At 46.9% G+C, this 18521-nt stretch overlaps 1 protein-coding gene across 1 annotated transcript in view; it reads right to left on the bottom strand.

The window, feature by feature from the left end:
• LOC137525872 (protein mono-ADP-ribosyltransferase PARP15-like) overlaps positions 1-18521 on the bottom strand; it is an 83822-nt gene that overhangs the window by 27889 nt on the left and 37412 nt on the right. The window contains exons 5-6 of the mRNA XM_068247085.1: positions 14641-14813; positions 644-668 (exon numbers count right to left, since the gene is read on the bottom strand). Coding sequence (XP_068103186.1) covers positions 644-668; positions 14641-14813 — 198 coding nt within the window. The remainder of the gene's footprint in view (positions 1-643; positions 669-14640; positions 14814-18521) is intronic.

The raw sequence follows: 18521 nt of genomic DNA, 5'->3' as shown, positions 1-18521 counted from the left end.
ACAGGTATTTGGCACTTCATCAATTGTATATATATTTTTTAGATGCGGAGAGTGTTGGAAAGGATTGATTCCCATTACATATGGTTATAGCTTGTTTTGCACATAAGCAACTTTGCACAATTTTGTAATTGCTGTTTTGATTGTACTTTGTCACTAGTGTTGTGATTCTTGTATTTGGGGACCTGTGTGCATGGGCACGGCCAGCTTTTTGTGCTGGGTGTGGGCATGCGCACATGTGCCCCTCTATTTGTTACATTACATATATTTTTTGTTTAGGTGTTCACTGGGATACTGATTTGTGTGTATGCGTGGATGCCCACGCCCGCATTGTTTTGTGTGGGAGGAATCATTTAAATAAAAAAAAAAATACAACATTTTTTTTTAAATCGCAGCAGCAATTAGATGCTATCAACAGAAAGCTCTGTTGGTGGCAAGGAAAGTATGCAAGATTAATTTGTGTGCCAAGTTGTATGGCCCTGCAGCAAACTTAAAGCTGCAGTGTGCCGAATTGTAAACAATGGTGTAAGCCTGTGGCCCTCAAGCAGTTATACTAACTTTTTTATTTGGCACATAATTTTTTTTATGTGACAGCACATGCACACAATATATTTACCTGTCTGATGTAACAAAATTATTAATTTACCTTTTATGGTTCCGGGGGGCTGTTTCTGAAACAAAAAACATGCATGTTAGTTTTTTGAACTGTCAGAGTTAACGCTATCATTAGGGTTGATTGGAACAGCAGTTTCCATCGAAATTCAGCTTTCCGCAGGCAAATACCAAATTTTCAGCGAAGGTAGAAAGAGGGGTGCTGGCACTACAGCAATAGTTGCAGTGTTAGGTGTTTGTTGGGAGGGGGGGGCGGGAGTCTGTGTCCAACCCTCCTGGTATGTCAGCAGTGCAATCCAGCATGCTCTGATCAGGCAGAAAGGATGAAAGATGGCGTCCAGTGGCCAGCACCCACCACAACTTTTCCTCCTCCACAGTGCCTGGTATGTTTGCAATTTGCTTTTACCACAGTTTGCAATAGATGTGTGTTGTACTCGCAGTTTGAAATAAAGAAGCTGACAGCAGTGCTGACTTTCATCCTTTCTCCACAAATACCAAAATTTGTGTTTCAATTTTCGTGTTCTGAAGGCATTTTCTATTGAAGTCAATGTGGTCAATAGTTTTGCCGATGCGTAATTGGATTCGGAAACAAGAATTTTTAGCAAACTGCATTAACACAATGGCTAGGAAAGTGGCTTCTGAAACCAGAATTAATCAGCAAATAATAACACCAACAAAATGGCCGCCTTGGAATCCCCTGACCCAAAAATCTCTGGAAGGTCCCACTCATTGTCTCTTTGACAACACTTGCTCCACTGTATTGTGTCGATAGTTTTTATGCAGTATGGGTTTGTGCAGAGCCGGGACAAGGTCCTCCAGCACCCAAGGCTGACATACCAAAGTGTGCCCCTCCATCCCTCCCACCCCAGCTGTGTGGCCCAGTGCACACCAAAACTGCTAGCAGATCCTCAAAACGCTAGAGGTTTTTGGAGCAGATTTCAGAGCGATTCTAGGCATGTTTAGAGACGTTTTCTAAACATGCCTAGTGTTTTTGGGAGCGTTTTTGTGTAGCAGATTACAAATATTGTTACAGTAAAAGCTGTTACTGAACAGCTTCTGTAACAAAAACGCCTAGAAAACTGCTCTGATCTAGCGTTTTCCAGAGCGGTTTGCGTTTTTCCTATACTTTACATTGAGGCAGAAACGCTTCTGCAAACCGCAAACGTGCTGCAGGAGGCACGTTTGCGGTTTGCTAAAACAACGCAAACCGCTGGTGTGCACCATCCCATTAAACTACATTAGCCAAGCGTTTTCACAGGCGGAAGCAGTTTGCGGATCGCTGCAAAAACCGTTCGGTGTGCACCAGGCCTCACACACGCTTTTAGACAGAGTTGTGCGCCTCCTCCTACACTTTGCCATGAAGGCTGGAGCCTCTCTCGCCTCTGCCCGGCCCTGGGTTTGTGTTCCACATCATCCTCTTCAGGCACTAGTTCTCCAATTTTCCTTATTCTTGTCATTCATACCTCCTAACCATGCCGAATCAGCTGGGACTGTCCCAGGTAGGTCGGTATGGTCCAACCCCTGTGTCCTGACATGTACCCTTGTTCTGTGCTCCCCTAGTCCAGTACATGCAGAATGTATGTGCAGCAGTAGCCTAGCTTCTCTCACTTCCTGAGGGTGGGCCACTGAGGTGCGTCCATCCACTCGCTGCCAACCTCTTGCTCTAGTGCCTGGTTCTCCTCCTGCATTGCATGATTGTAAGCAATGGGAGGAGATTGAGATGTCGGGATTAGAGTGACAGGTGAGCAGTGAGAGGATGCACATCATTGGAACACCCTCAGCCAGGGCCGGATTACCGACCAGGCAACAAAAGCAGTCGCTTGGGGCCCCTATACAGAGTCAATGGGGCCCCATCAGCACATAAACCAGCCCTCGCCATCCTGTCAGCGGTGGCTGGATGGTATAATGGTTAAAGGGGCTCTGAGCAGTGCAGTAACTATGGAAAGATGCATATCATTTGAAAGCTCTCTTTCTCCTCTTTCCAATGATATATAAACCGCCACCCTATGCCTTTTAGTTTTTGCTATTTTCGCGATTGAAATCGAGGCCACAGCAGTGCTGAATCGAGCTGCCGACTTTGGAGAAAAGTCGTCCTGTGTAATACAATGTAACTATGGAAAGATGCATATCATTTTGAAGCTCTCTTTCTCCTCTTTCCAATGATAGGTGGCAGTTTATCTATCATTGGAAAGAGGAGAAAGAGAGCTTCAAAATGATATGCATCTTTCCATAGTTACATTGTATTACACAGGACAACTTTTCTGCTAAGTCGGTAGCTCGATTAGGCACAATGCAATGAAATATAAGGAACCCAGGGGGATATAATTACAAACATCATGCTGGTAGGTGTGAGGATGTAATTAATTAGTTGTGGGTATGCTTAAAGGCATACCCACAGGCACTGCTCGGAGTCCCTTTAGGGCTCTGCCTCTGACACAGGAGACCAGGGTTTCGAATCTCGGCTCTGCCTGTTCAGTAAGCCAGCACCTATTCAGTAGGAGACCTTATTCAAGTCTCTCTAACACTGCTACTGCCTATAAGGTGCGTCCTAGTGGCTGCAGCTCTGGCGCTTTGAGTCTGCCAGGAGAAAAGCGTGATATAAATGTTATTTGTCTTGTCTTGTCGAATGATGCCATGCGCTGCTGATTGTCTTCAGAGCCGGGCTCTCCTCCTGGGTCCCCCTCCTGCTACTGTGTGCTCTGCCGCTGCCCACTCCTCCCTCCCTTCCCACAGAGAACCACAGCTGCAGCAAGAATGATAGCAGCAGATGGCAAACGCTCACTCACCTATCCATGATCCAAGCGATAGAGATCCCGTCATCTGAAACCCATCTGTCTCTTCTACAGTGCAGCCGCTCGCTCAGATCAGACAGGAAGTAGGAAGTAGTAATAGTAGTAGTAACAGAGCGGCAGCACTCTAGAGGAGACAGATGGGCTCCGGAAGACAGGACCTCTATTGCTTGGATCACAATAGGTGAATGTGAGTCATCTGGTGGTGTCATTCTCCCCCGCTGCGGCTACCTTCTCTGCTGGACTATCGTATTCACTGGGATGGAGGCTGCATGGTGGCTCTCTAGTTTGGGAGGAAATTGGTTGTTCGGTGGTGGGGGTGGTTATGTAATTCTGTCTGGGGAATGGCTTCCGGTTTGACGGTGTCCAGAGCTTTCTGCTATTGCCAGGCTGGAGGTGCAGGGGGAAAATGCTGTTGCTGTGATATCTGGCGCCCTCTTCACAGGGGTGCCCCAGCCCCTGAGTGCAAATGTCCCAGCCATTCATCTCTCACTCTCCATTTTGCCGTTGCTATTCCCTGCATTGTGCACCCACAGATGAAAGCGGGCTGTTGCCCATAGCAACCAGTAGCTCGGCTGCCCCGGTGTGTGCGGAATGTTGCTGTGCAGCTGCATCTTCTGATTCTATTATGACATGATGGGGGGCCCAAATCAGTTACTTTGCTTAGGGCCCCATTTAGCCTTAATCCGGCTCTGCCCTCAGCAGGCGAGAAGCTAGGCTTCCACTGCGCATATACTGGGGTCTGGGGGAAGCAAAGGACAGGTGGGGCACAGGACGATGGGCCACCTAACAGGGAAGCTATATGGGGGACGGGTGAACCATTAGACATCAGGGAAGCCATATGAAGGAGGGATGGAGGGAGAACCACAAAACACCAGGGTAGGACAAGATGACGAGGCACCTAGTAATAAAATACAAAAACGATACAGAATACAGAATTGGTAATGATAGTGATAGACGTAACATGATAAATAAAATGTATAATGATTTCCAAAACACAAAAAGAAGGAGAGAGCCCTGCCCTTGCAAGCTTACAATCTAAAGGATTTCGCAAGCAACACTGGATACGTCCTTTAATTAATGGTAAAAAAAAAAAAAAAGTACATTTACCTCAGTGTTCTAGAGACTCTTCAGAACGCCTCAGGCTATTATTATCTGGCCGTTCCATCACTGTCAAGGCCGGATTTGTACTTTTAACTGTCACTAGCCACCACTGGCCTTGTCAAACAGCATCTCAACACCCCCCCCCCCCCCCCAACTCTCACACACTTTTTTTAAACCTGTTAGTGAATTGGGCAGCAAGGTTTGGTATTTTTTTTGGTCTGCATTTGCCAAGTAGCCTAACCACCGCCATTGTGGGGTTTCACCCCGAATTCTGTGGCATTTCCTAGTTTTGTACATTCCTCCATACCTACTAATGTAAGCTTTGCCAAACGAGCCCCCAGGTGTCCACCCCTCCAGCTGAAATGGGTATAGAGGTACTAATGTACCCCTCATCACTGACTGGCAGAGAGAACTCCAAGGTAGAAACTGCAACTCTGCCAGAGTCCAGGACTCCATAATCAACATTCTCTCATTGCAGGCTGCATCTTCTTGTGAGAGAAGCTGGGCTGCCTCTCTCATTCTATTAGCTGGAGGGAGGCACCAGAAGTAAGAAGGGAGGGAGAATGAGGCTGTTTATATTATGCGGGCTTCCCTGGCTGAATACACAGCTCAGTGCAGGGGGGAGGTTCCAGACACCCGGAATAGCCCCCTGAGTTCGCCAGTGGCCAAGTTAATGCCACTGATGCACAAATACTGTTGGCATGCAGATTTCACACAAGAGAGGGTTTGATTAACATACGAAATGCAGTGACCACTGAAATCTTCTGAAACATTCCATAGGTGACAGAAAACCCTCTTCCCTCTCCCACTAACAGGCCCTTCAGTGAAACGCCACTCCTCCCTCACAACCAGGGCTGCCCTCAGAAACATGTGGGCTCCATACAAGAAAATTTACTAGGCCCCCTAACCCCCCCCCCCCCCCCCCCTTCCAAAAAAAAAAAAAAATTCCCTATAAAAGAAATCTTTCAGCACTATATTAATACATAATAATATGATAGGACATTTTACTGTGACTACAGTAAGATTAGGGCAGTGACATGACTATGTACTCTAAAGTGCTGCAGATGCCAGTACTATGTAAATACATATTAGTATTATTATTAATAATAAGAAGAAGACAAAGATGACGAAGAAGACGAAGACCGACTATGGATTAGAAGGAGCTCCCCTGAAGACAGTCAGAGACATGACTATGAACTCTGTAAAGTGTGCTGCAGAAGATGTCCATGCTATATAAATAATAATAATAATAATAATAATAATAATAATAATAATAATAATAATAATAATAATAATAATAATAATAATGTAGGACATTAGACTATGAGTAGAGTTGGGCCGAACCTCCGATTTTCGGTTCGCGAACCGGGTTCGCGAACTTTCGCGAAAGGTTCGGTTCGCGTTAAAGTTCGCGAACCGCAATAGACTTCAATGGGGATGCGAACTTTGAAAAAAAAAATTAATTATGCTGGCCACAAAAGTGATGGAAAAGATGTTTCAAGGGGTCTAACACCTGGAGGGGGGGATGGCGGAGTGGGATACATGCCAAAAGTCCCCGGGAAAAATCTGGATTTGACGCAAAGCAGCGTTTTAAGGGCAGAAATCACATTGAATGTTAAATGACAGGCCTAAAGTGCTTTCAAACATCTGGCATGTGTATACATCAATCAGGTAGTGTAATTAAGGTACTGCTTCACACTGACGCACCAAACTCATCGTGTAACGCACCGCAAACAGCTGTTTGTGTAGTGACGGCCGTGCTGGACTGGTGCGCACCATGGCGAGAGTGCAGGTTTTGGTGGCTTTACAGCCCATATGGTCAGTCACCTGGCTGATGTAGCTGAATGACAGAACAGTGACTGTCCAGCTGATCAAATTTGGTCTGACCACAATGAGGCAACGACCTTATTATCGTGGGTGTGCCCCCCGAGACACTCATCTAGGCGCCGGTCATTGCTCCATTGTGATACGCAAGCCCCTTCACCACGGCAAGGTAATGATCACGAAGGGGAATGGGCGCATGTTCATGCCTTTTCTTTTGTTGTTGCAGCTGCCCGCAGTGCAGCCAGAAAAATTAGGCAGTCATGTACACGCACCCGAAAAATTATTACAGCGGCCGCTGCTAGCAGCGGCCTAAAAAATTCAGCAATCCGCCTGGAGTCCCGGACCCTGTTGGTGGTGGCGGAGAAGGTAGTGAAGCGGCCTGCAGGCAGACATGCTGTGTGGAGGGACTGGGAGCGACTTAGTCTTCTTGGGGCAGGCCAGGCAGCCAGTCACACGGCGTGCAGGCAGAGATGCTGTATGTGCGGGGACTGACTTAGTCTTGGGGCGGGCAGCAGCCCTCCGGGATCCATGCCTCATTCATTTTTATAAAGGTGAGGTACTTAACACTTTTGTGACTTAGGCGACTTCTCTTCTCTGTGACAATGCCTCCAGCTGCGCTGAAGGTCCTTTCTGAGAGGACGCTTGCGGCAGGGCAGGAGAGAAGTTGGATGGCAAATTGGGACAGCTCTGGCCACAGGTCAAGCCTGCGCACCCAGTAGTTCAAGGGTTCCTCATCGCTGTTCACAGCAGTGTCTACATCCACACTTAAGGCCAGGTAGTCGGCTACCTGCCGTTCCAGGCGTTGGTGGAGGGTGGATCCGGAAGGGCTACGGCGAGGCGTTGGACTAAAGAACGTCCGCATGTCCGACATCACCATGAGATCGCTGGAGCGTCCTGTCTTTGACTGCGTGGACACGGGAGGAGGATTAGTGGCAGTGGTACCTTGCTGGCGTTGTGCCGTCACATCACCCTTAAAGGCATTGTAAAGCATAGTTGACAGCTGGTTCTGCATGTGCTGCATCCTTTCCACCTTCCGGTGAGTTGGTAACAGGTCCGCCACTTTGTGCCTGTACCGAGGGTCTAGTAGTGTGGCCACCCAGTACAGCTCATTCCCCTTGAGGTTTTTTATACGGGGGTCCCTCAACAGGCAGGACAGCATAAAAGACGACATCTGCACAAAGTCGGATCCAGTACCCTCCATCTCCTCTTGCTCTTCCTCAGTGACGTCAGGTAAGTCAACCTCCTCCCCCCAGCCGCGAACAATACCACGGGAAGGTTGCGCAGCACAAGCCCCCTGCGACGCCTGCTGCGGTTGTTCTCCTGCCGCTGTCCCCTCCTCCTCCTCCTCCTCCCCCAAAGAAACACCTTGCTCATCATCCTCTGAGTCTGACTCATCTTCTGCACATGACCTCTCTTCTTCCTCCTCCTCCCCCCTCTGTGCTGCCGCAGGTGTTGAGGAAACAGCTGGGTCTGATGAAAATTGGTCCCATGCCTGTTCCTGCCGTAACGGTTCCTGGTCACGCTCATTCGCAGCTTCATCCGCCACTCTACGCACAGCACGCTCCAAGAAGTACGCGTAGGGAATTAAGTCGCTGATGGTGCCCTCACTGCGGCTCACCAGGTTGGTCACCTCCTCAAACGGCCGCATGAGCCTGCATGCATTTTTCATCATTGTCCAGTTGTCGGGCCAGAACATCCCCATCTTCCCAGACTGTTTCGTTCTACTCCAGTTGTAGAGGTACTGGGTGACGGCTTTCTTCTGTTCTAGCAGGCGGGAGAACATGAGGAGGGTCGAGTTCCAGCGAGTGGGGCTATCGCAAATGAGGCGTCTCACCGGCATGTTGTTTTTACGCTGAATTTCTGCAAATCGTGCCATGGCTGTGTAAGAGCGCCTCAAATGCCCACAGAACTTCCTGGCCTGCTTCAGGACATCCGCTAAGCCAGGGTACTTTGCCACAAATCTTTGAACCACCAGATTCATGACATGTGCCATGCAGGGTATGTGTGTCAGCTTCCCCATATGCAAAGCGGCAAGCAGATTGCTGCCGTTGTCGCACACCACGTTGCCTATCTCCAGGTGGTGCGGGGTCAGCCACTCATCCACCTGTTTCTTAAGAGCAGCCAGGAGAGCTGCTCCAGTGTGACTCTCCGCTTTGAGACAAGCCATGTCTAAGATGGCGTGACACCGTCGTACCTGGCATGCAGCATAGGCCCTGCGGAGCTGGGGCTGTGTAGCTGGAGAGGAGAACTGCCACTCAGCCAAGGAGGAGGAGGAGGACAGCGAAGAGCATGTAGCAGGAGGAGAGGAGGTGGCAGGAGGCCTGCCTGCAAGCCGTGGAGGTGTCACAATTTGGTCCGCCGCTTTCTGCTTGCCATCGTTCACCACCAGGTTCACCCAATGGGCTGTGTAGGTAATGTAGCGGCCCTGCCCGTGCTTAGCAGACCAGGCATCCGTGGTCAGGTGTACCCTTGACCCAACGCTCTTCGCAAGAGATGACACCACTTGCCTCTCAACTTCACGGTGCAGTTGGGGTATGGCCTTTCTGGAAAAATAAGTGCGGCCTGGCATCTTCCACTGCGGTGTTCCGATGGCCACAAATTTACGGAAGGCCTCAGAGTCCACCAGCCGGTATGGTAACAGCTGGCGAGCTAACAGTTCCGCCACGCCAGCTGTCAGACGCCGGGCAAGGGGGTGACTGGCCAAAAGTGGCTTCTTCCGCTCAAACATTTCCTTCACGGACACCTGACTGCTGCTGTGGGCAGAGGAGCAGGAACCGCTCAAGGGCAGAGGCGGAGTGGAGGAGGGTGCCTGTGAAGGTGCAAGGGAGAGAGCGGCATAAGCAGATGATGCACCTGAAGGAGGAAGAGGAGAAGGAGGGTGACTTTGCTTTTGTGTGCTGCTGCTGCTTTTGCTCAGGTGGCCATCCCATTGCTGTTTGTGCCTTTTCTGCAGGTGCCTTCGTAAGGCACTTGTCCCTACGTGAGTGTTGGCCTTTCCACGGCTCAATTTTTGTTGGCAGAGCGAACAGATGGCTTTGGTCCGATCTGAGGCACACACATTAAAAAATTTCCACACCGCTGAGCCACCCTGGGATGTGGGCACCTCAGCAGCTGATGCTGAAGGGCAAGTTGGCTGGCTGTACATAGGTGGCGAATCTGGCGATACATGGTGCCGGACTCTGCCACCAGCTGTTTCTGACGAAGAGCTGCCCCAGCTTCTTTCAGCAACTTCTATCCTCCTACTACTCTCTGACTCCCCCTCTGAACTGTCCCCCTCTTCATCTCCTCTATTGGGAACATACAGAGGATCCCTATCATCGTCATCATCGTAATCATCCTGCCCAGCTTCGCTTGCCTCAGAAAAATCCAAATGTGTAGGTCCTTCATCCTCCTTACACGTTACATCCATAGTGTTGTCGCGTAACGCAGACATATGAGCTGGTGAAAATTCATCTGGCTGTAACAATGGCTGTGCATCAGTGATTTCACCACCACTAAATAATTCTTGCGAAGTGTCAAATGCAGCGGAAGTGGTGCTAGTAGTAGCGCTGGTGGCTGAGCAAGATGAGGTGTTCTGTGTCGCTAAATACTCAACCACGTCCTGACAATCTTGGGAGGTGATGGGACGTGCCTTCTTCCGAGCACTGTACTGTGGGCCAGGTCCACACGAAATTACATTTACACGACCTCGCGCAGACCTGCCGGGTGGCCTTCCTCTGCCTCTGCCACTACCTCTTCCTCTTCCTCTACCTGTTTTGTCCATATCGGGTATGCACGGAGTGGTATATCACACTGCGTGCACTCACGTAGGTAGGTGGGTTCACTTAACTGCACAGGTATGCGCACTGATGCGGTGGGTTCACTGAACAGTACAGGTATACAGTGGCGGGTTCACTGAACACAACAGGTATGCAGTGGCGTGTTCACTAAACAGGTATACAGTGGCAGGTCCACTGAACAGAACAGGTATACAGTGGCAGGTCCACTGAACAGAACAGGTATACAGTGGCGGGTCCACTGAACAGAACAGGTATACAGTGGCGGGTTCACAGAACAGGTATGCAGTGGCAGGTTCACTGAACACAACAGGTATGCAGTGGCGTGTTCACTAAACAGGTATACAGTGGCAGGTCCACTGAACAGAACAGGTATACAGTGGCGGGTTCACAGAACAGGTATACAGTGGCGGGTCCACTGAACAGAACAGGTATACAGTGGCGGGTTCACAGAACAGGTATGCAGTGGCAGGTTCACTGAACACAACAGGTATGCAGTGGCGTGTTCACTAAACAGGTATACAGTGGCAGGTCCACTGAACAGAACAGGTATACAGTGGCGGGTTCACAGAACAGGTATACAGTGGCGGGTCCACTGAACAGAACAGGTATACAGTGGCGGGTTCACAGAACAGGTATACAGTGGCGGGTCCACTGAACAGAACAGGTATACAGTGGCGGGTTCACAGAACAGGTATACAGTGGCGGGTCCACTGAACAGAACAGGTATACAGTGGCGGGTTCACAGAACAGGTATACAGTGGCAGGATCACTGAACAGGTATGCAGTGGCAGGATCACAGTACAGGTATGCAGTGGGCTGAGGGCTCACTGAACAGAACAGGTATGCTGTGGCAGGATCACTGAACAGCTATGCAGTGGCAGGATCACAGTACAGGTATGCAGTGGGCTGAGGGCTCACTGAACAGAACAGGTATGCTGTGGCAGGATCACTGAACAGGTATGCAGTGGCAGGATCACAGTACAGGTATGCAGTGGGCTGAGGGCTCACTGAACAGAACAGGTATGCTGTGGCAGGATCACTGAACAGGTATGCAGTGGCAGGATCACAGTACAGGTATGCAGTGGGCTGGGGGCTCACTGAACAGAACAGGTATGCTGTGGCAGGATCACTGAACAGCTATGCAGTGGCAGGATCACAGTACAGGTATGCAGTGGGCTGAGGGCTCACTGAACAGAACAGGTATGCTGTGGCAGGATCACTGAACAGGTATGCAGTGGCAGGATCACAGTACAGGTATGCAGTGGGCTGAGGGCTCACTGAACAGAACAGGTATGCTGTGGCAGGATCACTGAACAGCTATGCAGTGGCAGGATCACAGTACAGGTATGCAGTGGGCTGAGGGCTCACTGAACAGAACAGGTATGCTGTGGCAGGATCACTGAACAGGTATGCAGTGGCAGGATCACAGTACAGGTATGCAGTGGGCTGAGGGCTCACTGAACAGAACAGGTATGCTGTGGCAGGATCACTGAACAGGTATGCAGTGGCAGGATCACAGTACAGGTATGCAGTGGGCTGGGGGCTCACTGAACAGAACAGGTATGCTGTGGCAGGATCACTGAACAGCTATGCAGTGGCAGGATCACAGTACAGGTATGCAGTGGGCTGAGGGCTCACTGAACAGAACAGGTATGCTGTGGCAGGATCACTGAACAGGTATGCAGTGGCAGGATCACAGTACAGGTATGCAGTGGGCTGAGGGCTCACTGAACAGAACAGGTATGCTGTGGCAGGATCACTGAACAGGTATGCAGTGGCAGGATCACAGTACAGGTATGCAGTGGGCTGGGGGCTCACTGAACAGAACAGGTATGCTGTGGCAGGATCACTGAACAGCTATGCAGTGGCAGGATCACAGTACAGGTATGCAGTGGGCTGAGGGCTCACTGAACAGAACAGGTATGCTGTGGCAGGATCACTGAACAGGTATGCAGTGGCAGGATCACAGTACAGGTATGCAGTGGGCTGAGGGCTCACTGAACAGAACAGGTATGCTGTGGCAGGATCACTGAACAGCTATGCAGTGGCAGGATCACAGTACAGGTATGCAGTGGCAGGATCACAGTACAGGTATGCAGTGGGCTGAGGGCTCACTGAACAGAACAGGTATGCTGTGGCAGGATCACTGAACAGGTATGCAGTGGCAGGATCACAGTACAGGTATGCAGTGGGCTGGGGGCTCACTGAACAGAACAGGTATGCTGTGGCAGGATCACTGAACAGCTATGCAGTGGCAGTATCACAGTACAGGTATGCAGTGGGCTGAGGGCTCACTGAACAGAACAGGTATGCTGTGGCAGGATCACTGAACAGGTATGCAGTGGCAGGATCACAGTACAGGTATGCAGTGGGCTGAGGGCTCACTGAACAGAACAGGTATGCTGTGGCAGGATCACTGAACAGCTATGCAGTGGCAGGATCACAGTACAGGTATGCAGTGGGCTGAGGGCTCACTGAACAGAACAGGTATGCTGTGGCAGGATCACTGAACAGCTATGCAGTGGCAGGATCACAGTACAGGTATGCAGTGGGCTGAGGGCTCACTGAACAGAACAGGTATGCAGCCAGGAAGAAGTTAAGCCTAACTAATCTTTCCCTGAGAGACAGTCTGCAGCAGCTCGCCCTACTCTGACTAATGCAGGCACACGAGTGGCCGTAATGGCCGCCGCTGCCTGCCTTATATAAGGGGGGGTGGGGCTCCAGGGGCTAGTGTAGCCTAATTGGCTACACTGGGCCTGCTGACTGTGATGTAGAGGGTCAAAGTTGACCCTCAGGTGCATTATGGGGCGAACCGAACTTCTTCCGCAAAAGGTTCGCGTGCGGTACCCGCACGCGAACCACCTAAGTTCGCGCGAACCCCGTTCGCCGGCGAACCGTTCGGCCCAACTCTAACTATGAGTATGCTAGATAAATACTTATAATAATTAGGGTGACATACTAATAGAATTCTTTTAGCGATTAAGTTATCAAGAGGGAATGAGGGAAAGATTAGAGACTGGGAGGGAAGGAGGAGGTTAAGGGGAGACAGCAAGAGAAGGGAGGAATGGAGATTGATAGTGGATAAAAGAAAGCATTCTAGCCTTGCAGCAATGGGGTCCTATGTCCTAATCATGACCAAAACACAATGGGGATACTGGGGGTATATGGCAATAGAGAAAATAGAGGAAGAGGACAGCTGATCTGCTGCCACAAGATCCAAATGCTAAATACCAGATTTCATTTCTCTGTACTGCTCTGTAATCTGACCTGCTGCTCAGCTATCAGAAGAACAATTGCATACACCCAGTTTACATGGAGTGCCTATTTATTTATGGTACACATGGTATTTCCTGTTCTGATACAGAGGTAATTCCAGACCTCAGACGATTCCCTTTTATCAGACCCCTTTAAGTATCAGCTCTGCCAGTGACTGGTCACTCAATGACAGGCTCATTGCTGACTTTCTTCTGTTTCAGACTTCCAGTGGCAGACCCCTCATTGGCAGACTTCAGTCTCAGTACAAACCACTTGGTAACAGACCCTTCAGTGACGGGTGACAGACCTCTCTGATACAGATCCATTCAATGATAGACCCTCACACTGATGACAGACCCTTAAATGACAGAAACCGTACAATAGCTGATCCCTCGTGTAGCTGTCCCCTCAGTGATGTCAGCACCAAGCACAGCATGTGAAAAATAATCGCTATTCATCCAACTTCAGCAAATGATTTTGGAATAAATTTGGCTTGCAACCAAGTCCAGTGTGTTGATCAATCCTTGTACTTTGATTCAGTGACGATGAGCAAAAATGGCAACTGGCTTTTCTCAATCATTTTTGTTAAAATAACGTTAAAATTGTTTAGCAAAAATCCCATTAAAAAAAAAAAAAGTTTTTTTCACGGTTTCATGGTAAAAAATGGTGTGTGTTTTTTGCCCTTTTTGTGGTGAAAATGATTTTTAACATTTCACAAAAACACATACACAAGCCATTTTTCACAAAAGAATTCTTAAAATCGAAAATGACTGGTGAAAATTGGAGGAAAGTGGAGAGGCAGTGGCAGTGCGTTGTACACAAGACTGTGCTGCACACTGAATAGGGACTGTCTACAAATCGGTCTGCCAAACTTTGTATGATTCATTTTCAATGGCTAAGCAGATGCAGTCAGAACAATTGTGCAGAGAACAGAAAGCTTTTTCTCTCTCCCTGCCCTTAGTAGTCAGTCTCAGGACAGGAAAAAGAAACTTCTTCCCCTACGAGGCCCCCTATGGCTTCTGGGCCTCCCTGCAGCTGTATCCCTTGCAGGGTGCGCAGGTGCGCAATGGGCCTAGCCACGGGAGTGCATGTGCATGACCCGGCCATGCAGAAGACCACGACTGTGCCAGATCCCGGACGACAACTTGAAAGCCCAAGGCCCTCATGGAGGTGGAGGAATCCCCAAGTATAAATGGGCCCTAATACTTCCCTCTAAGGTTCCCTATAAGTCTGTGATATTTTATATTCGGGTGAACTCAAAATTATTAAAAAAAAATTACCTGCATCTGTGCCTTCTTATTTAGAAAAGCTGTTCGGCATTTCTTGAAAAGGTTAGAAAGAAGTACAACTATTTCCACAACTCGAAGGGTTGTATTTTGTGTTTCCGCTAAGTACTTAACAATTCCGTCCAACATAGCTGGGATAGTGTCAGCTGGGGAACCTGAAGCTGTACCTGCAGGGAAACAAAGTTGCTGAATGTTATAGAACATATGCATCCTCATTTTTCATATTTTAGATTTTTTGCTATTCCCAAGTATGAAACATTTTTCACTGAAAGCAGTTTTACAATTGAAAACCAAAATACTTACAGTGAACCCAAGCTAAAAATAAACTGATGAGATATATTTATATTTATCCTCCTACTCGTAAAAATGACTAAGTATCCCAGGTTTTTTTTTTTATTATATATAGTTAAACATTTATGAAGAAGGCTGAAAGTTTGACTGTCTCTAAGTGACAGCCTATTAAGTGTTCCAGAGTTATAAAAAAAAGAAGTCAATAGTTCATGTATTTTATCTCTCCCTGTCCTCAGTTGATACAAACTAAAAACTACAATATTTAAATGCAATTAAAAGCAAATGTTGGCCCGTGGACCACTGCATCCATCAAAGAAGTCCTTAGGACACATCTAAATAATACTCAGTTACGCACCACATTGATCGAGTAAACAATAGAGAAACACTGTCCCTGAAAAAATATTCACCTCAGGGAAATAATTACCGTGATTGGTCAAAGTGTGTAGTGCATGAATGCTGGGCAAGCAGAATAATAATAAAAATAATATATATAATACACACACACACACACACACACACACACACACACACACACACACACACACACACACACATACATACATACATACATACACACATACATACATATTTATATATACATACACACACACACACACACACACACACACACACACATACATACATATACATACATATTTATATATACATATACATACATATATATATACACACATACATATTTATATATACATACATACATACATACATATTTATATATACATACATACATACATACATATTTATATATACATACATACATACATACATACATACATACATATTTATATATACATACATACATGCATACATACTTATTTATATATACATACATACATACATACATGCATACATACTTATATATACATACATACATGCATACATACATCTAGTAGTGTACAAAGTCTCAAAAACTGTCCAATCAATGATCAATGTTAAAATATGCACCACATTGGCCAAGAAAAACAATAGGGTTCCTGAAAATACATCCACATCAAGGAAAACCGTAATTGGTCAATGTGTGTGGTGCATAGATGTTAAGCAAATGAATTTGTGCATACATCAACAACAAAACACAGAACATTTATATCGCGCTTTTCTCCTGGCGGACTCAAAGCGCCAGAGCTGCAGCCACTAGGACGCGCTCTATAGGCAGTAGCAGTGTTGGGGAGACTTGCCTAAGGACTCCTACTGAATAGGTGCTGGCTTACTGAACAGGCAGAGCCGAGATTCGAACCCAGGTCTCCTGTGTCAGAGGCAGAGCCCTTAACCATAATATACATAATATATCCATAACTAGATGCAGCTACTGTATATCCAAAAGCGCATGCAGTGCATAGTAAGGCTGGCTTCAGCATGTAGTGTTGGTGGTGGTAAAGTGGTGAAGTGAGCTACCTACCATGCACTCAGACCTGGGTTCAATTCCCGCCCAAGGTATGTAAGCTGGCTTTTGAAATACTACATACTACAATTCCCTGGAAGACAAGGGAGAAGGGAGGAGGGAGAGAGGGATTACACTTCCTGATGTTGTAAAGCAGTGTAGGCCTGCAGTTGAACATTCAATGAGATTTCTGACCTTAAAATACTGCTTAGTATTAAATCCAGAATTTTTCCTGGGACTTCTAGTCAGCAGAAATGTTTTAAATGTTTTAAGTTCGCCTCCCCGTTGAAGCCTATTGCGGTTCGCTAAAGTTTGCGTGAACCGAACCGTCCAAGAAAGTTCGCGAACTGGGTTCGCGAACTGAAATTCGGAGGTTCGCGACATCTCTAATGCTGATGTGAACATATTAAAGTGCAATAATAACGCTGTAAATACAACTTCACAGTTAAAAAAAACTGTCAAAAAAAACTAATAGAGACCAGGAAGCAATCCTGTATATAGGGTCACAGAAACTGAGTGAAAATAGTGTGACAAAGGAAAAAAAAGTGTGTGGAAAGAATTGGTAAGATCCCAAGTCAAGGAAGGTATGAAGATCACCGTGAATGAGAAAGAATAGCTGCTTGAATATAGAGCTGGCTTGTGAAAAAGTACAAATCCTTAATCATGCTACTTTTTCTATTGGATTGATCATAATGGTACATGCTAGGCCGGCTTTAGTATGTAGTGTGGTTGGTGGTCTAGGGGGTAAGTCAGATACCTACTACACACTGAGACCTGGGTTCAAATCCCGGCCAAGGTATGTAAGCTGGCTTTTGAAAAAGTACAAATCCTTAACCATGCGAGGAGGAGGAGGAGGAGGAGGAGGAGGAGGAGGAGGAGGAGGAGGGATTTAGTGTTTTTCCAGAAAATGCCACGGAACTAAAAAATTTCAGCGGAATTTCGTTTGAGAGGTTTAACAGTTCCGTTCCGACTGCCGGATCGGAATTGATCTAATTCCGGCCGGAATCACAGAATTAACAATTCCGTGGAATCCAGCGAGCATCCCTAAGGCGTAGTCTTGAAACCAAATGTCTCAAAACGACCTGTGAAATCCTAAAGGTACTCATTGGACTTTGGGCCCCTTAGCGCAGTTAGGGTGCAAAAAAGTGCCACACATGTGGTATCTCTGTACTCAGGAGTAGTATAATGTGTTTTGGGGTGTATTTGTACACATCCCCATGCTGGGTGGGAGAAATATCTCTGTAAATCAACAATTGTGTGTAAAAAAAAAATCAAAACATTGTCATTTACAGAGATATTTCTCCCACCCAGCATGGGTATGTGTAAAAATACACCCCAAAACACATTATACTACTTCTCCTGAGTACGGCAATACCACATGTGTGGCACTTTTTTGCAGCCTAACTGTGCTAAGGGGCCCAAAGTCCAATGAGCACCTTTAGGCTTTACAGGGGTGCTTACAATTTAGCACCTCCCAAAATGCCAGGACAGTAAACACACCCCACAAATGACCCCATTTTGGAAAGTAGACACTTCAAGGTATTCAGAGAGGGGCATGGTGAGACCGTGGCAGATTTCATTTTTTTTTTTTGTCACAAGTTAGCAGAAATGGAAACTTTTTTTTTTTGGTCTCAAAGTGTCATTTTCCGCTAACTTGTGACAAAAAAATAAATCTTTGAACTCACCATGCCTCTCAGTGAATACTTTGGGATGTCTTCTTTCCAAAATGGGGTCATTTGGGGGGTATTTATACTATCCTGGAATTTTAGCACCTCATGAAACATGACAGGTGCTCAGAAAAGTCAGAGATGCTTCAAAATGGGAAAATTCACTTTTGGCACGATAGTTTGTAAACGCTATAACTTTTACCCAAACCAATAAATATACACTGAATGTTTTTTTTTTGTTTTTTTTAAATCAAAGACATGTAGCACAATAAATTTGGACAAAAATGTATAAAGAAATTTTACTTTGACAAATTTTATCACAAAGTTAAAAAAAAATCATTTTTTTGACAAAATTCATGTCTTTTTTGATGAATATAATAAAAACTAAAAATCGCAGCAGCAATGAAATAGCACCAAAAGAAAGCTGTATTAGTGACAAGAAAAGGAGGTAAAATTCATTTAGATGGTAGGTTGTATGACCGAGCAATAAATCGTTAAATCTGCAGTGGTCTGAATGG

This window comes from Hyperolius riggenbachi, chromosome 7 (assembly GCF_040937935.1).
Source record: "Hyperolius riggenbachi isolate aHypRig1 chromosome 7, aHypRig1.pri, whole genome shotgun sequence".
In the NCBI taxonomy this organism is placed as follows: Eukaryota; Metazoa; Chordata; class Amphibia; order Anura; family Hyperoliidae; genus Hyperolius; species Hyperolius riggenbachi.
This window is presented reverse-complemented; position numbering and strand designations above follow the sequence as displayed.